Source organism: Cordyceps militaris, assembly GCF_000225605.1.
Source record: "Cordyceps militaris CM01 unplaced genomic scaffold CCM_S00006, whole genome shotgun sequence".
NCBI classification, from domain to species: Eukaryota; Fungi; Ascomycota; class Sordariomycetes; order Hypocreales; family Cordycipitaceae; genus Cordyceps; species Cordyceps militaris.
The window spans coordinates 1,914,092-1,931,049 of NW_006271974.1; the positions used below are offsets into that span (position 1 = coordinate 1,914,092).

At 56.9% G+C, this 16,958-nt stretch overlaps 8 protein-coding genes across 8 annotated transcripts; 2 read left to right on the forward strand and 6 right to left on the reverse strand.

Annotated features, from left to right (window-relative positions):
* Positions 1-643: 643 nt before the first annotated feature.
* On the forward strand, positions 644-4,012 carry CCM_07862 (DUF221 domain-containing protein; the record flags this gene model as incomplete). Its single annotated transcript, XM_006673002.1, has 3 exons — positions 644-814; positions 843-1,063; positions 1,126-4,012. The coding sequence occupies 3 exons, from the start codon at positions 644-646 to the stop codon at positions 4,010-4,012; spliced, it is 3,279 nt and encodes a 1,092-aa protein (XP_006673065.1).
* A 235-nt stretch (positions 4,013-4,247) lies between these two features.
* CCM_07863 (alcohol dehydrogenase) lies at positions 4,248-5,270 on the reverse strand (the record flags this gene model as incomplete). The annotated part of the gene is made up of 1 exon (XM_006673003.1): positions 4,248-5,270. One exon carries the CDS (start codon positions 5,268-5,270, stop codon positions 4,248-4,250), a length of 1,023 nt encoding a protein of 340 aa, XP_006673066.1.
* An 858-nt stretch (positions 5,271-6,128) lies between these two features.
* CCM_07864 (exosome complex exonuclease RRP41) lies at positions 6,129-7,029 on the forward strand (the record flags this gene model as incomplete). Its single annotated transcript, XM_006673004.1, has 2 exons — positions 6,129-6,436; positions 6,516-7,029. 2 exons carry the CDS (start codon positions 6,129-6,131, stop codon positions 7,027-7,029), a joined length of 822 nt encoding a protein of 273 aa, XP_006673067.1.
* Positions 7,030-7,146: 117 nt separating this feature from the next.
* Positions 7,147-8,710, reverse strand: CCM_07865 (disulfide isomerase, putative; the record flags this gene model as incomplete). Its single annotated transcript, XM_006673005.1, has 2 exons — positions 7,147-8,490; positions 8,561-8,710. 2 exons carry the CDS (start codon positions 8,708-8,710, stop codon positions 7,147-7,149), a joined length of 1,494 nt encoding a protein of 497 aa, XP_006673068.1.
* A 431-nt stretch (positions 8,711-9,141) lies between these two features.
* Positions 9,142-9,594, reverse strand: CCM_07866 (transporter; the record flags this gene model as incomplete). The annotated part of the gene is made up of 1 exon (XM_006673006.1): positions 9,142-9,594. The coding sequence occupies one exon, from the start codon at positions 9,592-9,594 to the stop codon at positions 9,142-9,144; it is 453 nt and encodes a 150-aa protein (XP_006673069.1).
* A 390-nt stretch (positions 9,595-9,984) lies between these two features.
* CCM_07867 (Ethyl tert-butyl ether degradation EthD) lies at positions 9,985-10,365 on the reverse strand (the record flags this gene model as incomplete). Its single annotated transcript, XM_006673007.1, has 2 exons — positions 9,985-10,207; positions 10,280-10,365. 2 exons carry the CDS (start codon positions 10,363-10,365, stop codon positions 9,985-9,987), a joined length of 309 nt encoding a protein of 102 aa, XP_006673070.1.
* A 287-nt stretch (positions 10,366-10,652) lies between these two features.
* Positions 10,653-13,177, reverse strand: CCM_07868 (C6 transcription factor, putative; the record flags this gene model as incomplete). The annotated part of the gene is made up of 4 exons (XM_006673008.1): positions 10,653-10,757; positions 10,837-12,471; positions 12,539-13,085; positions 13,140-13,177. 4 exons carry the CDS (start codon positions 13,175-13,177, stop codon positions 10,653-10,655), a joined length of 2,325 nt encoding a protein of 774 aa, XP_006673071.1.
* A 2,394-nt stretch (positions 13,178-15,571) lies between these two features.
* CCM_07869 (uncharacterized protein) lies at positions 15,572-16,279 on the reverse strand (the record flags this gene model as incomplete). The annotated part of the gene is made up of 4 exons (XM_006673009.1): positions 15,572-15,666; positions 15,710-15,860; positions 15,951-16,144; positions 16,255-16,279. The coding sequence occupies 4 exons, from the start codon at positions 16,277-16,279 to the stop codon at positions 15,572-15,574; spliced, it is 465 nt and encodes a 154-aa protein (XP_006673072.1).
* Positions 16,280-16,958: the final 679 nt, after the last annotated feature.

Here is a 16,958-nt window from a genome sequence, read left to right on the forward strand (position 1 = left end):
CATCATCATGCATGTTACATAGCCCTCGTACTTGTGTATCTTGTCTCTCCAGCTTCCCCCTTTCGCCGTCAACGCGCACCCAGTACGACATCATCCTCGTCGCTGATCCTGTGGAAGTTGGGTAGCGTTATCTGAATAATGTCCTCCTCGCCCCCCCCCAAACAAGACATGCCGATTGGTGGTCGTCCGCGGGCTAACTAAATAACTAGCTCCAGCCTTGAGCCACATTCCCCATTTTCATGGCAGCCCCCCCCCCCCCCCCCACTCGTTCTTCTCCCTCCAGTATCGTAATGATCAATTTCTGCCTTTGGCTCTGCAACTTGGCAACCCATTATCTGTTCGTCGCAGCATCATCTGCTCAGCGCCCGACCCGCCTTATGCAGGGTGTCTAGGACAAGAAGCGCCACGCGATCCACCACCAACTGAGAATTTCAATCTTGACCGGCCTCGTTCCACTCAAAAACAGATGGCCACCGGCACATCGTAGCCGCCCAGTCCATTTTCCTTCTCTCTGCTTTTCCCAGACAAAACGTCAACCGACTTGGAGCCCCCATCGAGCGGCGACTGCCACAGACCAGAGTCGACAATGCCTGGCGATAGCCCAGCCGCCGCTTAGATCTTGTCTTGGACCTCGCACGTCGAGATGGATGACCCCGGAAACTGGCCGTGGCTGGTCGCCCGGCTCGACCTCAACCAGGTAGGTACCCGGGCCGCCATTCAACGACCACCCACTGCTGGGCTGAGCGTGTCTACGCTGGTGGCCATGCCGCCGGCCGGCGAGACGCTCGAATCTTTTCGACGACTCGGAGATGACGTATAGCTGACGCTCTTGCGCGCAACAGAACTCCGATCCCCGCATCAATTCTACCCGAAATGACTCCAGCGGTCAAGGAACCCTCAGCGCGACCGCCAACAGCAAGAGCCCATCGCTGTCCAAGCTCGGCGGCACATTCATTCCCATCAGCATCATCCTCGGAGTCACGGCGATCCTATTCCTAGCCCTGCGCCCCCGACTCAAGCGTGTGTATGCACCGCGAACGATTCGCGCCATCCGAAGACCGTTGTATGTACCCTTTGCTTGCGCAGTCTTGCCGAGTACGAGCGAGTTGGGCTAACACGTAGCAGAGAACCGAGCCCAGAGCTACCCAGCGGCATTTTCAACTGGATAGTGCCGTTTTTCAAGATTCCCGACACCTTCATTTTGAATAATGCCACCATTGACGGCTTCTTCTTCCTGCGTTATCTAAAGGTTCTGCGAAACATTTGTTTCGTCGGTTGTTTGCTGACCTATCCCATCCTATTTCCAATCAACGCAACTGGCGGCAATGGCAACTACCAGCTTGCCTTGCTGACGATTGGCAATGTCAAAGACCCCAACAAGCTCTACGCCCACCTCTTTGTTGCCTGGGCATACTTTGGCTTTGTCCTCTTCACCATTGTCAGGGAATGCATCTACTACGTCAACCTACGCCAGGCATATCTTTCTTCACCCCACTATGCTCAGCGCATCTCGTCAAAAACCATGCTTGTTACCGGTCTGCCTCAGAAATACCAGGATGAAGCCCGCCTTCGAAAGCTATACGGCGACTCAGCAAAGAGAATATATATTCCCCGAAGCAGCAAAGTGCTTGCCAAGCTTGTAAAGGAACGAGAACAGACGGCAAAGCGACTGGAGGATGCCGAGGTCAAGTTGATCAAGATGACCAACGTTGCTCGCAACCAATACTTGAAGAAGCACCCGAACCACCCTATTAGCGAGCCACCACCAGAACGTATCGAGAAACAGCATGACGTCGACGTAGAGTCTGCGAGCTCAGAACGAGGATTCGCAGCGACATCTCACGAACTGACGAGATTCCCGAGCGAGAAACTAGAAATTGATCTTCCTGGACCGACACTGCTCTCCAGCGACTCAACTGAGCACTTACAGCACCGCCACTCCGATGAGACAAAAGTCGACGCCACAGAGAACAAGGATGACCGTGTGACCACCGAGGAGGATCCTGATTATGTGCATCCGTACGGCTTGCACGACACGCTACCCGACCTGCGCGGCTCCGTGGCGTCCCTTTGGATCCCTACCAAGAAGCGCCCTCACCATCGCCCGATTGGCAACTTTTTGCGCCGCGTGGACACGATTCGCTGGACGCGCAACCGACTGCGCGAACTGAACCTGCTCATCTTCAAGACGCGCCGTATCGTGCGGCGAGGCGAAGCTGGCACCGTGTCTGCCGCCTTTATCGAATTTGACACACAGGAGAGTGCGCAGGCAGCGCAGCAGGTCCTCGCCCACCACCGCCCACTGCAAATGTCGGTGAGGCTGCTGGGGATCCGACCAGACGAGGTCATCTGGAGCTCGCTTCGCATGAAGTGGTGGGAGCTTATCATGCGACGCACAGGGGTCATGGCGCTCGTGCTGGCTGCCATTGTCTTTTGGTCGATTCCGTCGGCCTTTGTTGGCTTGGTGTCTAATGTGGACTCGCTCATCAAGATTGCGCCGTTCCTCAGTTGGATACATAAGCTTCCGAAGCTCATCATCGGCTTCATCCAGGGCTTTCTGCCTGCCCTGGCGCTCTCGCTCCTCATGGCGGTTGTGCCTTTTCTGCTGCGCTTCTGCGGACGCGTGTCTGGGCTCCCCTCGACTCACCGGGTCGAGCTCTTCACACAAAACGCCTACTTTGCATTCCAGGTTGTTCAGGTCTTCTTGATCACGACACTGACTTCTGCCGCTTCCGGTGCCATTACGGAAATCATCAAGAATCCACTAGGGGCCAAGGATATGTTGGCAAAGAGTTTGCCGTCAGCCTCCGATTTCTATCTGTCATATATCTTGATTCAGTGTGTTCTCAGCGGTTGCAAAGATCTTTTGCAAGTCTGGCCGTTCCTCCGTCATGTTGTCCTAGCGAAAATAACCGATAACCCTCGGAGTCGATTCAGAGCCTGGAAAGAACTGACGACCCCCGGCTGGGGAGGCATCTTTCCCGTGTACTCCAATATGGGGGTCATTGCCCTGAGCTACTCCTGTATTTCACCCCTAGTACTACTGTTTGCTGCATTGGGGCTATGGTTTATTCAGATTGTGTGGAAGTACAAGCTCATCTACATTCTGGACTCCACGCATGACAGCAAGGGGCTCTTCTACCCGCAAGCTCTGCTGCATCTGATTGTTGGACTGTACTTGGCCGAAGTGTGCATGATTGGGTTGTTTGCGCTAAACAGTTCCTTTGCGCCTGTTGTTTTGATGCTCATCTTTTTGCTGTTCACTCTGCTTGTTCACATGTCCGTCGGCGATGCCATTGCGCCGCTTTTGGTCAGTCTGCCGCAGACCATGAAGCTCGAGGAACAAATTCAAATTGAAGAGACGCAAAAGGCGGCGGCTGCTGCCGCGATCGCAGAAGATACATCAGAGGTAACTTCTGGTGCGGCAAATAGCTACTACGATGAGACGCAAACATTTGGTGAAGCGAGAATTGAGAGTGATGAAGAGGAGGAGGAGGAGGAAGAAGATGCAGAAGAGCATGTGGTGACGGGCACTAGAGGAATGGAAGGCGCAAGCAGCGTCCGCTCGACGGCGATGGAATGGTTCAAGGGGAGCACCAAGAAGAAGATGAAGGACGAGCTTGAATCACCATTCTTCAAATACTGGCTGGGCAAGATTGGCATCAACATTGGTCCCGAAAATGCCGACAAGCCGAGCTTCTTTCAACGCTTCCTCCACCCAGAGGAGTACGAAGACTTTATCGCTCTGCGGAAGCTGATTCCCGCCGACAGCATACCCAACACTGTGTACGCGGAAAACAACAAATACTGCAACTACACACCTCCGGACATGTGGAAGCCCAAGCCATCACTGTGGATTCCACGAGACGAGGCCCGTGTCAGTCGGCAAGAGGTGGCGCACTCACGAATCTACACACCCATATCAGATCGAGGGGCAGAACTGGACAAGGATGGACGGGTTATTGTTTATTTCGAACAGGCGCCTCACGATGAGCCAAGCGTCCTGATGTAGCATACGCATTTTCACTTGCAGCGTTTACGATTCTTTTCTTTGGTACTTAGCGATTTACACTCCCTTTATTCACTTTTATTACGTACGGCTAGATCTAGCAACCTCCCATACAGAGTCCACCAAATGATACATTTTCCAAGAATCACCCACAGAACCCATCAACACCGTTCCTATGCAACGAAGTTTTCTCAACGCCGACCTGTATCCCTCTACTCTGTACTTTTCGATCGTCTAGTTACTGCATAACGAGAACATTGCGGAAGCGAGGCTTGCCGGCGATCAGGCTGTCGACGGCCTTTTGCACATCAGCGAAGGGGTACTTCTCAATCATGCACTTGACGCCGTGGGTGCTGGCAAAGCGAATAGCCTCCTCGCAGTCAAGGGCGTGACCGCTGGGCCAGCCCTGGACGCTGGCACCCTTGAGGACCAAGGGAACAGTGTCAAATTCGACGGCGCCGACGGGGGCGAGACTGAGCAGCTTGCCTTCGGGGGCAAGCGCGGCGACGAGAGGACCGACAATCTTGGGGTTGGGCGCTGTCTGCACAATGATGGAAGCGCCTCCCAGCTTCTTCAGCTCCTCGGTCGCGTCCTGGGTCTTGGCGTTGATGTAGTGGTGCGCGCCGAGCTGCTTGGCAAAGTCGGCCTTGTCGTCGCCCGAGGACAGGACGGCGACCTCGTAGCCCATCTTGGCGGCGTACTGGACGGCGAGGTGGCCGAGGCCGCCGAGCCCCTGGACGGCGACGAGGGCGCCCTGCTCGACGCGCAGCTTGCGGATGCCGTTGAAGACGGTGACGCCGGCGCACAGCAGGGGCGCGACCTCGGCGGGGTCCATGTCGGCCGGCACGCGGACCGTGGCCTCGGCGCGCAGCAGCACGTACTCGGCGAAGCCGCCGTCCTTGGAGTAGCCGTTGACGAGCTCGTTGTCGCACATCTGGAACTGCGCGCGCTGGCAGGCGCGGCAGGTGCCGTCGTGGCCGCCGTGCCACGGGCCGCCGACGCGCTGGCCGACGGTCAGGTGCTTGATGCCGTCGCCGACCTGCACAATGTCGCCCACAATCTCGTGCCCGGGGACGCGCGGGAAGACGCTGCCCATCTCGCCGCTGGCAATGGCGACGTCACTAAAGCACACACCACAAGCCAGCACCTTGACGAGCACCTCGCCTGCCGCGGGGGCCTTGAGGGGCCTCTCCGCAATCTTGAACGGCCCGTTGGCGTTTTCGATGACGACAGCCTTGAAGGAAGAAGGAAGAGAGGCCATGATTGGAGAGGGGGGGGGGGTTGATTGTTACGAGGTGAAATGGGTAGTTGAAGGAGAGAGAGAGAATGGGGGAAGCTGCGTAAAACGGTCAGGGCAAGGGGTGTCTAAATGGATGGGACAGTACCAAGTTTATATAGAAAGCTTAAGAGTGCGAGCATGAAACTATTGGCAAGTTACTGGGTGTTGCCTGCCCGGCCGATCTTGGTGCTAGCGGGGGAAGCTGTCTCGCCAATGACATCAACATAACGCTTTCGGGACATGAGGGACCAGTCAAGCATAGCTAGAGGCAAAAAGTGGGAAAAGCGCGAAGAAGTGGGAGCAAAGGTAAAGTTTGTTGCGCTTGGTTTGTAATGCAGCGTGCCTTCGGAGATGCGCCACTTCTACGGGGTTGTCAAAGCCGATGTGTGAATCTGTCTGTGGCAAACGACTTAACCCCGAAACCAATGCCTCGATAGCGGCAGCGTCGGAAGAACGGGCGGTGCAAAAGTTAAGCCCTCTTCTGCGGCTCCGTATCAATTGAGATGTAATTGATTCTTGAATGATGCCATTCTGGTCCAGGATCAGCACAGCGCGTTAGGCAAATTCACTCGACTTGGTTGAAGTTGGGGGCCAACCGGTGTACATCCTGCAGCCGGGGGGGCCACCAGCCACAACGGAGCTCGGGGCCCGGCCACAACGTCACCGCCCTCTTTCCCCCACTCGGTGAACTTGTCTGCGCCACAACAAGCCAGAAGGAGGAAGAAAAAAAAAAACCTGCCAGACCCAAGAAGCTTCAACGACAACAAAACGGGCGCCGCCAAGCTTCATTTCACACCAACGACCAAAGAAAAAAAGAGCAGCTTGCCACCACACACAACCATGCCGTTGGACACGTCAACATACTCGCTGGCGCTTCTGCGCGTGGACGGACGACGCTGGAACGAGCTCCGCCGGCTGCACGCCCTCATCCGCACCCAGGATGCCGCCGACGGCTCGTCGTACCTCGAAATCGGCCACACAAAGGTCATGTGCGTCGTGTCGGGTCCGTCCGAGCAGCAGCAGCAGCAGCAGGCCCAGCGGAGAGGCGGTCAGGCCAATGCGACCCGCGACGGCGCGACGGTGCACGTCAACATCATCATTGCCGGCTTCTCCAGCGTTGATCGCAAGAAGCGCGGCCGCAACGACAAGTGAGAACCCCCCGCGCCAGAAAAAAAAAAAAAAAAACTTGGTTATATCCGATGGCTAACCTCTCTTCTCATGGGGCAGACGCATACAAGAAATGGAAATCACCATTGCCAAGGCCTTTTCCTCCAACCTGCACACGCACATCTTCCCCCACTCGAGCATCGCCATATCCCTGCACGTGCTGTCCCAGGACGGCTCGCTGCTTGCGGCGCTGCTCAACGCCACGACGCTCGCCCTCGTCGACGCCGGCATCCCCATGACCGACTACATCGCCGCCTGCACGGCCGGGTCCACGTCGTCGTTTGCCGCCGGCGACGACGCCGCCGACCCGCTGCTCGACCTCAACACGCAGGAGGAGCAGGAGCTGCCGTACCTCACCGTCGCCACGCTGGGCGGCAGCGATCGCGTCGCCGTCTTGGCGTGCGAGAGCCGCATCCAGGTCAGCCGCTTCGAGGGCATGCTCGTCGTCGGCGTCGACGGCTGCAAGCAGGTCAAGAAGTTTCTCGACAGCGTGGTCAAGACAAAGGGCGCCAAGATGATGCGCGAGGGAGCGATACAAAAGAGCGATACAATGGTGATGGATCTGGACGAGTAATTTTTTTTATTAAAACTGGAAAGTCATGACTGGAATGGGATACGACGCCTATCGAAACAATTAGCGCGGGCCGGGACGGGCCTCACGTCTGATTGTTTCTGTCTCGCTAGTATACATTTACAACTCATCGTGCTCCTCGGTGGCCTCCTTAGCCTCAGGCTCTTTCTCGGTCTCGGATTTCTCCTCAACGGGCTCCTCCGATACCTCTGGCGCCTCCGGCTTCTCCGATACCTCGGGCTCCTCTGTTACCTCTGGCGTCTCGGGCGTCTCCTGCTTCTTGGGTTCCTCGGCGACCTCCACGATACCCTTTGGAAGCTTCATTTTGGTCCCCTCGCCCATCCGGATGACGTCGACCCACGCCTCGACGCTGGCGGCCCCAAACTCGCCCTCGTATTTGCGCCACCAGTTGCGACGGGCGTTGATGGCCACGAGCTCGACCGGGTTTGTGGTCTCGAGCTTGTTCCGGATCACGGACAGCCCCTCGACGCCATCAGGAACGGCAATGAAAGGAAACAGTTTGCGCTCGGCTTGGATGTACTTTGTGTTGAGACGAGAGAGCGATTCGACGACCTTTTTGCTGTCGTCGGTCTCGGAGTCGGGGACGAGGGCCAGGATACAGGTGTGGGATTTGGGCTGGAGGCACTTTTCGGCGACGTCTTGCCTGCTAGAGGCGATAGGGATAGCAATAATTTCAGGAGTAGCAGTGGGAGGGGGAGATGGCTCGTCGCTGGTCTCGGTCTTGTCCTCGGCAGCCTCTGGCTTTTCCTCAGCCTGTTTCTTGGGCTTTTCCGCCGTTTCGGCCTTTGATTTCTCGGTCTTTGGTTTCTCAGCCTTGCTCTTGTCACCCTTGGCCTTGACCGGAGCAGGGTCCGGGTTGGGTTCGCCCACCTGGCTGAGGAACTTGACCATGTCGGCCTTTTTCATCTCTCCCTGGTACACCACGGGTTCCTGACCGTCGCCCGGCACCAAGACTAGCGTAGGAAACTTTTCAATGCCAAACCGTGCCACGGCCGCCGCCTCCTTGTTGCGAATCTGCGCCACGTGAATGACGCCGAGGTAGTCAATGGCGATGCTGCGCAGGAGCGCGCTCGTAGTGCCCTTGTCGGTAAAGAGGAGTGCCTTGGGGCCGTCCTTGGCGAGTACGCCCTCGAGATCCTTGTCTGTGACACGCGCCACGTGATTGTTGATCTGGGCGGCGACGGCCTCGACAATGGCACCGGCGGTGCGTCCGCCGTTGTAGTCCTCCACCACCGGGCGGCCGCCGGCCTTCTTGCCGGGCCGCACAATCTTGAGCGTGGGGAAGCCCTTGATGCCCATGGACGCGCAGAGCTGCTTGTTAGCGGATTCGTCGCAGTCAACGGCGGCGACCTTGGCGAGGCCCTCGAGGTTGGTGGCGGCTTTTTCGTAGGCCGGCTTGAGGTTCTGGCAGTGGCCGCACCAGGGCGCGTAGAATTCGACAATCTTTAAGCCAGGGTGTTAGTGGGTGGATGTGCGAGGCCGCCGGGGGGGGTTCGCATGTTTGCTTGCTTACAGAAGTGTAGTTAGAACGGTTAATAAGTCGGTCAAAGGACTTGGCGTCGACCTGCAAAACGGGCGATTTCTTGGTGTACATGCCGGCCCAGGCCGTCGGCGCCGTGGCCAGCAGCACGGTGAGGGCAGAGGTGATGGTGTGCTGGTGCATACTGGGCGGGTTGGAAGGGGATGCTTGTCTCTCTGTAGTGGGTGTCGCGTGGTTGTTGTAGTCTGTTGTAACTAGCTGTGGGAAGCTGCGAGTGCAGGATGTGCGTGGCAGGTCAGGATCACATTCCCGTCGCGGATGCAATGTAGGAAGGAAGTGTTGTCGAGCTGTCCAGTTCGCCCCAGCTAGGAAATCGAACAGGTGGCAGAAACGTAGCGGGAGCCGGGAGCTCGTGCGGGGCTTTATTAGTTATTGTGGCACGGAAGACGATGGCCCGACACCCTGTCATCCTGGCCTCTGTGAAAGATGAGACGATAATAATTTATCCGTACAGTTTTTGGGATTATCAATTCTTGATCCTTCCAATGCAAGCCCGTTTATCCTCCATGTGTTGCTTCCAAACGCCGTATCCCCTTTCTGCACCAGGCCCCCTCCTACGCCGCCAACTCGCGCCTCTTTTCCTCTGCCAGCCTCTGCAACTCGGCCACCGCGTCCGCCTCGCGTCCCACCGGCACAAACAGGTGATCGTGGTAGAAGCCGCTGACGGGGTTGACGCCCATGCCGCAGCTGCTGGCCAGCCGCGTCGCGATGACGGCCATGAAGCCGACGGCGTCGAGGCTCGACGTGACGTTGAGCGTAATCATGCGGCTGGGGAAGAGGTAGGCCATCTGGTGGGCCTCGGCGTAGCGCTGCGTGACGACGACGGTGACGGCTTCCTGCTCGCGGAAGAGGAGCTGCAGGTCGGCGAGCGCGGGGAGGGGGAGGCGCGCGCCGCCGGCCTGGTCCACGGTGGCAAAGACAAAGGTGTCGGGGTGGAGGACGGTGGTGAGGGTGGCGAGGAGCGTGTCGAGCGACTTTTCGCCGGGGTCCTTGATCAATATCGCCATGGCTGTGGATCGCAGGTGCCGAGATAGATTGTTCCTCTGGGCATGTCTCAGACGGGCAGGGTGCGTAGATGTTATAGCGTCAGTTCATCCACTTTATGTCAAGGACAAGGCGCTACTAGTTCGTTGCTTGGACTGGGAACTGGCGCTGGACTTGCAAGTTGATGATAGCTCCAAAGGAAGAATGCGCTAGACCACGAGCTAGGCTCTGATGGTTGAGGACGGGTTCCTGATCCGCGGCCAGTCGGCGATCTTTTTGGCCTGGTAATATGTTGTACATGCTTATGTCCATGGTGAGCGCAGTGCATCGACAGCCTTGAACGGCCCTGTATATTGATTTATGAAGCCAAAGCTCAACAGCACTGATCCGCTAGATAGTCGGACCCGGAAACCTCAGAGCAGACTCTGTCCAGCGCGTCTGTTGCCCACCACCACATCCGGCTTCGCCGCGGTATACTGCACAATGTCGCCAAAGACCTTGGCGCCGGCCTCACCCCCCTTTGCCTTTTCCAGAGACTCGAGGCTGTCCCACTTCAGAATCGCCTGGATCTGGTACTTTTGGCCGGGCGCCAGCTCAATGACCTCCCAGCTCTGCAGGCCAAACGGCTTCCAGTTCCTGGCGCGAAAGGTGTTCTTGGTTAGCTAGCCCGGCGACCAGGAGTGGCGTCGTTTGGGGCGGAAAGCTTACTCTTCGACGATTTTAAAGTGCTTGTTCAGAAAGTAGTCGAGGTCAAAGGCGGGACCGGAGGGGTACAAAATGTTGACGGTAGCCATGGTGAATGTTACAGGTGACGGGATGGAAATATAGTTTCTTGTATAAGAAAGAGATGAAGATTAGAAATCTAGGATTACCTTGCAGGACCTCGGAAGATATATTTTGACGCAAGGGTGCCCCGCATGAGAGTGCGTTGGACAGCGTCCGCCTCCTCGGACAAATACATAAGACGTGCGCCGCGGACGGGATAATGCAATGAACCCCTCTCTCTTTGTAGTACAATATTATAAATCAAGTAGTAGTAAGTGGCGTGGGACCTTTTTTTGCGCTCAGACAAGACGGCGAATCAGCAGTCAAACATGGTCCATTCAAACTCGTCCATTGAGTAGCCGTAATTCGCCGGCCAGCCTTCCGTCTTTGCCTCTGTCGAGGCCAGTAAATCATCCAAGCCCTGTATTCTCAGTCAGAATATTTCTTTTAATTTCATTGGTATCAGTGCACTGAATGTGCGCGCCAAGGGACGGACTTACCGTAAATGCCCACTCCCCGCTCGTCCCCGGCGGTGTCGGCATCGGCGCAACGGCCGGCTCCATCACCCTATCGTGCTGCCCTCCCCCTGCGAGCTTCTCCGCCATGTCCGTCAGCAGCCTGCCGCACGTTTCCGACACCTCTGTCGCCGCCGCTAGTAGATTCTCGACCTGCAATTCCTGCGACAGGTTCCGCGACAGGCCGTCAATGTGCACCGCGATAATCCGCAGCAGCAAGTACCCCTTGATGTTGGTGTGCCCGGCCGCGATGACCTCGAGGGACCACGCCTGCGACTGCTCGAGCACGGCCACCAGGTCCGGCCGGAGCATCTTGGGCCCCAGCCCGTCGCTTTCTTTGAGCTGCGCGCGCAGCTCCATGACAATGAGCAGCGCGGAATGCATCGCGGCAACCATGAAGAAGCTCATGCCGCGCGTCACCTGCCGCCGCAGGCCATCTTCCGCCTCAAACGGCGGTGACTGAGCCGCCTGCAGCGGCGCGGCGGCGGTGGTGCCGGCCAGGGAGGCCCATACTTTGAGGGAGCAGTCGACGGTCACGACGCGCGAGTAGGCGTACCTGGCCTCCTGCATGGCCGCGACAAAGTAGGGCACGTGCAGGGCGGTGAGGTAGCGGTACAGGATGATGTCGAGGATGCGCAGCTCGACACTCGTCAGCACCGGTTTGGCGCCACGTCCGCGGCACGCCTGCAGGCGGCGGCCGAGCGCCTTGTAGCTGGCGCGCAGCGCGGCGTCCAGGCGGAGCGTCTCCTCGTAGGAGCCGCCGGACGAGACGTCGTTGAGGAAGCGCAGCGCGTCGAGGCGCTGCGAGAACGTCTCCCGCAGCGCGAGCGCCACGGTCATCTGCGTGCACTCGTGCGGCGGGCGCGGCACCGGTGCGGGGTCCAGGAGCTGGGCGTCGTCAAAGTTGCCCGGCGGCCGCGTGTCAAAGTCGCTCAGGGAGAGGAACACGGGCCCGCCGGAGCCGAGGCTCGACTGCAGGCTCAGCTCGCAGAGGGTGTTCCACAGACGGCGGTGCATCTCGCACGCGAGCACGGTGCGGTCCGGCAGGCGCGCCGGGTCCCGGTGCAGGCCCATGAACATGGCGCGGCGCACCAGCGCGCCGACGCCCGTCCACATGGCGTCGGCCGTGACGCCGAAGCGCTCCTGCGCGAAGAGCAGCAGGATGCTGGCCTGCATCGTCGGCACGTCGAGGCGCGACTTGAACTTGGGCTCGGCGAGCCACGTCTGCGCCTCGTACACCCACTGCAGCGCCCGCGGCCGCAGGGAAAAGGTCGAGTCGTTCGTGACGGCGCCGAGGGCCAGCACGAGCTTGGTTTGCACGGCAAAGACCGGGTCCGCCGCCGCCGCCGCCGCGCCGGATGTCCAGAGAGCAGCGTACTGCTCTCGAAAGGTGGGGATGTGCAGGACGCGGTAGATGGATTCGGTGTTGACGAGGTAGTTTTCGACTAATTTGTCGGCGAGCGCTTTTTCCGGCAGCGGCGAGGTGCGGACAACGGGCCACGGCGGGCATCGCCTGGCCTTGATGAAGCGAGCGAGCACCTTGCACCGCGCGATGCCGGCCCAGGCCCCGGCGCCTCGTTCTTGGAGCTGCTCGTCTATCGTTTCGAAAATGTCGCGTATCTGTCGAAGTTCAGCCCCGGCACAATTATGCTGGGAGAGCGAGACACGGTTGCATGTGTATGCTCACCAAAAGAACCCCAGTCACGCACCAATGAGTCTGACCAAACAACCGCGTCTTGTGCATCATGCTGCGCGCAATGACCGGCCCTTCGTTGCCCATGGGCGTTTCGCACTGCACGTGAAACACGCCGCCCAGCTGCGAACTGCTCGTCTCAATCGACGAACTCACCGTCGTGAGGGGGCTAGCGCTGCTACCCTCCATGCTCACCCTCGATAGCTGGTCCTCGAGCTCTCGGATCCGAAGCCGGAGACGCGTTGCTTCATCTTCATGAGAATGGCCGGCGTCGGTCGGCGACTGTGTGGATGTGGGACTTGCATGGAGGGATCCAGAACTTGGTCTGGCTGTGCCAACCTGGCCATGACGAGGGCTAGGGAGGATGGGCTTCCATGATCCGGTGGTCAAGGTTGCCGTCGCGGGCGTAGCATGTGCCGGTTCAGGCGCGTCGACGGGCCGGCTCTCGTACACGCAGTCGCCTGTTCTTGAGCGGATGCAGTTGTTGCATGGAAAATTCCTGTTGCACTTGATTTTTCGCTTGCGACAAAGCACGCAGGCCCTGGACCGGGGTTAGATGGACGTTTTTTGTGGCATCTTGGCGGATGGGACTTACACGGCGGGTCGCCTGCGTCGCTTTGCCGGCTCTGCCATTCTCGCAGCGCAGCGAAGGAAGAGATCCTCGTGATTGGAAGATTCGGATCGCTTTCAAAAGATATGATAAGCTGTTTTTAGAGGTTTGGATGAAAACCGAGCCGACAAACGGAATGACTGTTGTCATACAAAACGGCGCTACTGGGCGGGCGGTCGCCCGCCAGCCGTAAGCCGAAGACACATGCTTAACTCCACCAATTAGATTGCTCAATTGTTCGGCCTCAATTGATCAGCTCTCACATATATAGTAAAGCAGTGTCTGCAACTTGACAAGAACATATGATTCGATTGGACAAGAAACAAAAAAAATATGACTCGCGGACAAGTATAGCGGCGCCGTTGCTGTTGGATGCTTACTACCTGAACTTCTAAGGACCAAGCCCTGGTAGCACTGGCTACCTGCCCCAGAAAACACGCCGCATCATGATATTGAAGACGCAAAAGAACGCGGACCCGAGTTACGTAGTACTCACGGATGAAATGGGTACATTTTCTTTCCCCATGGGCAAGGATAATCTACGCTTATTGTCATCTAAGTGCACTTGCGCCCTCTACGAAATCTCCCAGGCCCACTGACCAATGTGAATCAGCAAACAGAGTGAGAGCGATTGATGAAAGGCATGGCCGAGCCAGGAGAAAGACAAAAGTCCAAGGAAGACGAGTCGATTTTTTCACTTTATTTGCAACTTGCTCACCTGTTATTCTACTGACTCGTAGCTTATACGAGATCTGCACAGCCGCTACGAGCTCGGCGAGCTTGGCTTGATGACAATTGCGTGTTTTGCCTCAATTGCCGGTATCCTGATGGAAGGTATCAACTGCCGCGATACGACGAGGTTCTCGTCACTGGGTCGCCAAGTTTGTGTCATTCGATAAAATCTGCATTATCAATCTCACTACAACAACTCTCTTGAAGAAAAAGTATATAAGCCCACCAGCCCTGCGCCTGGCATGGCAGGTCTCAACAACCCATCACACACAATTCCTCCATCCTCTCTATCAAAAACTCATATTCTGCCCGAATACCTCCAACAACATTCATCATGAAGTCTTTCGCCCTTTTCGCTGCTTTGAGCTTCCTTGGTGCCGCTGCTGCCCAGGAGAAGAAGCTGGAGTGCACCGGCGCGGTGACAACCAAGGACTGCGCAAGCCTCACCATCGGCCCCGAGTGTGCCGGAGACTCTCCCAACTGGGACCCTCTTCTGACCATTGCCATTTGCGTCGCCCCCGGTGCTGCCTCGTCGTGTGAGAATGCTGGACGCTGTACGGCAAGCTGCAAGTGCGTCTAAGACGGCACGAGATTCCGCATCATGTAAGTGTTCGTGACCGAGTTTGGTGCTGGAGGACTAACCTCTCTCAGGACCCATCACAGCGCCCACAAAGTGTCCAAACTTTGATCGACAGTATCTCTGCTATAAGTGATGGTATTCTTAGAGCGCAAATCACGGGGTGGGTGAGCAGTATGAACAAGAAGCAGGCATGAGAGACGGTTGTCGTTATCCTGAACCACCGAAAATGACAACTCTAGATCATTGAGATAGCTACCAAATTTATACATGTTCCTCGCCATGATAAATTCCCGCATGAGTCGTTGTATTTTATTTTTTTCCTCAGCTTGCCAGAGGTCCAAGAACGGTCCGGGTTTGGTGTTCAGGTCCGTTAACATGTATTCGCTTCCATGGGCGTTCACACAGCGATACATGATACGCATAAACACGCTCAAAATTCGGCATACTGGCCAATCATACACTCTCCCGCTGTATCTACCTCTACATTAATATCGCAAGTGTCTTACGAATTCCTTTGCCCCGCTGAAAGAAGGGTTTCTATCAAGGGAAATGCCTGCCAGCGAAAATGTCCCGTGATGTCTACCCTGTACCGGTACTTATGACACGCAAGTTTTGGCACTCTTTTGGTGAAGTGGAAGGAAATGACTCTACACGTTATTCTGAGTCGGTCACAATCTGCCTGAACAAATTCAAGCCTCATGTTTTGCCAGTCGTGCGGCTCTAGTGAATTCGACGACGAGCCAAAGTATTTTACAATGGCACCGCACCTAGAATCGACCTCACAATATCGCTAGCCTTCAGTCGAATCGAAGACACGACGCGGGATACCAGAGGATCAACACACCAACAAAACCACAAGAGTGCTGTTGCGAGTTCTGTTGCGAGTGCTACACCCAACGCGTGTAGGGTAGGGCCCTGATTGGCCCCCAATTTACTGCAGGCATTTTCTGGACATAGTCACTCCGAAGCGAGATGACATCAAAACATCCAACTTGCAACCAAACAGCGACCCCCTCCATTCCAGATCTTTGTGCCCCCAGGATAGAGTCTTTCAATCCAATAGACTCTTGTCGTCGTTGCAGATGCGAAAAGACGATGGATGCTGTTATCTGATGGGAAGATGCCCGTGCTGATCGGCGACCGACGTGGGAACAAAACTGGTTCCTTGCTCTTGGCAGCCAACCCTGGCCCTTGTTCCCGCTGTTCCCAACGAGTTGTTAGCTCCGGTTCCGGTGCCCTTTACAGCCAGCTTTATTAGACCATGAGAGTGACGACCTCCGGCGCTTGCCGCTACTGCGACTTTGGCCGTTTGCCTCGCACTCGGGGCGCTTCTCCGCCGCGGGACCGAGGAACCCGATTTCGATGTCTTTCAGACCTACGGCGCAGAATTCGCGCTACATACGGGCCAGTTTGACGCCTGCCACGCGCTGCCACGAGAATCATTACGTCCTGGCGTTGTCATTGTCCGAGCCAGCCCCCCTCACGGCAACCGGCAGACCAAAGTTTGTCGAGTGCGACGTGGCCTGGGAGTTGAGCCAGAATCTCCTCGGTGGGACGACGACGACGGGCGATGGGGAACTGGGCCCCAGGTCGCCAGCGGGCTCCTCTTTCACAGAAAGGCTTTTGCGATGCGCGGCCGTCGCCCAGGCGGAGAGCGCGTCGCGTTGGCTGGCACATCCTGCGCGCCCCGGAGTTTGGGATTTTGACTGACATACCGTGCTATTATGATGCCGTGCGCATGGTGTCATCGCCTCCGACCAACGTCCAGCCACACCCTCTGGAGCTTACCGCCAAACGCGACTGTGACGTGCATGGTTGACATCAAATGCTTCTACGTGTGGTTCTGGATGAGGTCGAGCTTGAACAGGCTGTCTTTGGCAGCCCGACGTATCGGAAGAGAGCACGCAAATCCGAGATTTGGTATTCTGTGATGCCGGCCGCCGCGGAGTCTGATATATGCCCGGCCTGTTATATGTGCTTCTACGACGCGCTGCGGGCCGGTCATATTTGGCAGCCTAAACCCGCGGATCCTGGTCAACTGCAACCTGTGCGATATGAATATGGATGCTCCTTATGTTGCTGCCATGTACGGAAAACTGGACTGGCAAACGACTCCGGCGACTTTTGACGTTGACCACCTTTTCAAGACTGGATGCGGAAGTGGCCTTGTGCCCTTGAAAGAGGCTAGTGGCGGGTCTGCGCTGGCATATTCCTTTGACTATTGACTAGCGAATTGCTTTCCTCCATCATACTAGCTCACATGATCCATTCAAGGGATTATGCTCTCCGGGAACTTCACTGAGGAGACACAAGTATCGTGGCTGCTCCAATGCGACATCTTTTCGAGGCGGGTCGGCAATCTCTGGCGTATTGCCTGCGTAGAGGACGTCCTGGCCGGATATGGCGCTTTTATGAAGACTTTATGAAGAAGAGGCTGGAAATATGGAAGCATAGATATCCTGCGATTCAAACCCCATCTCCAGATGATCCAG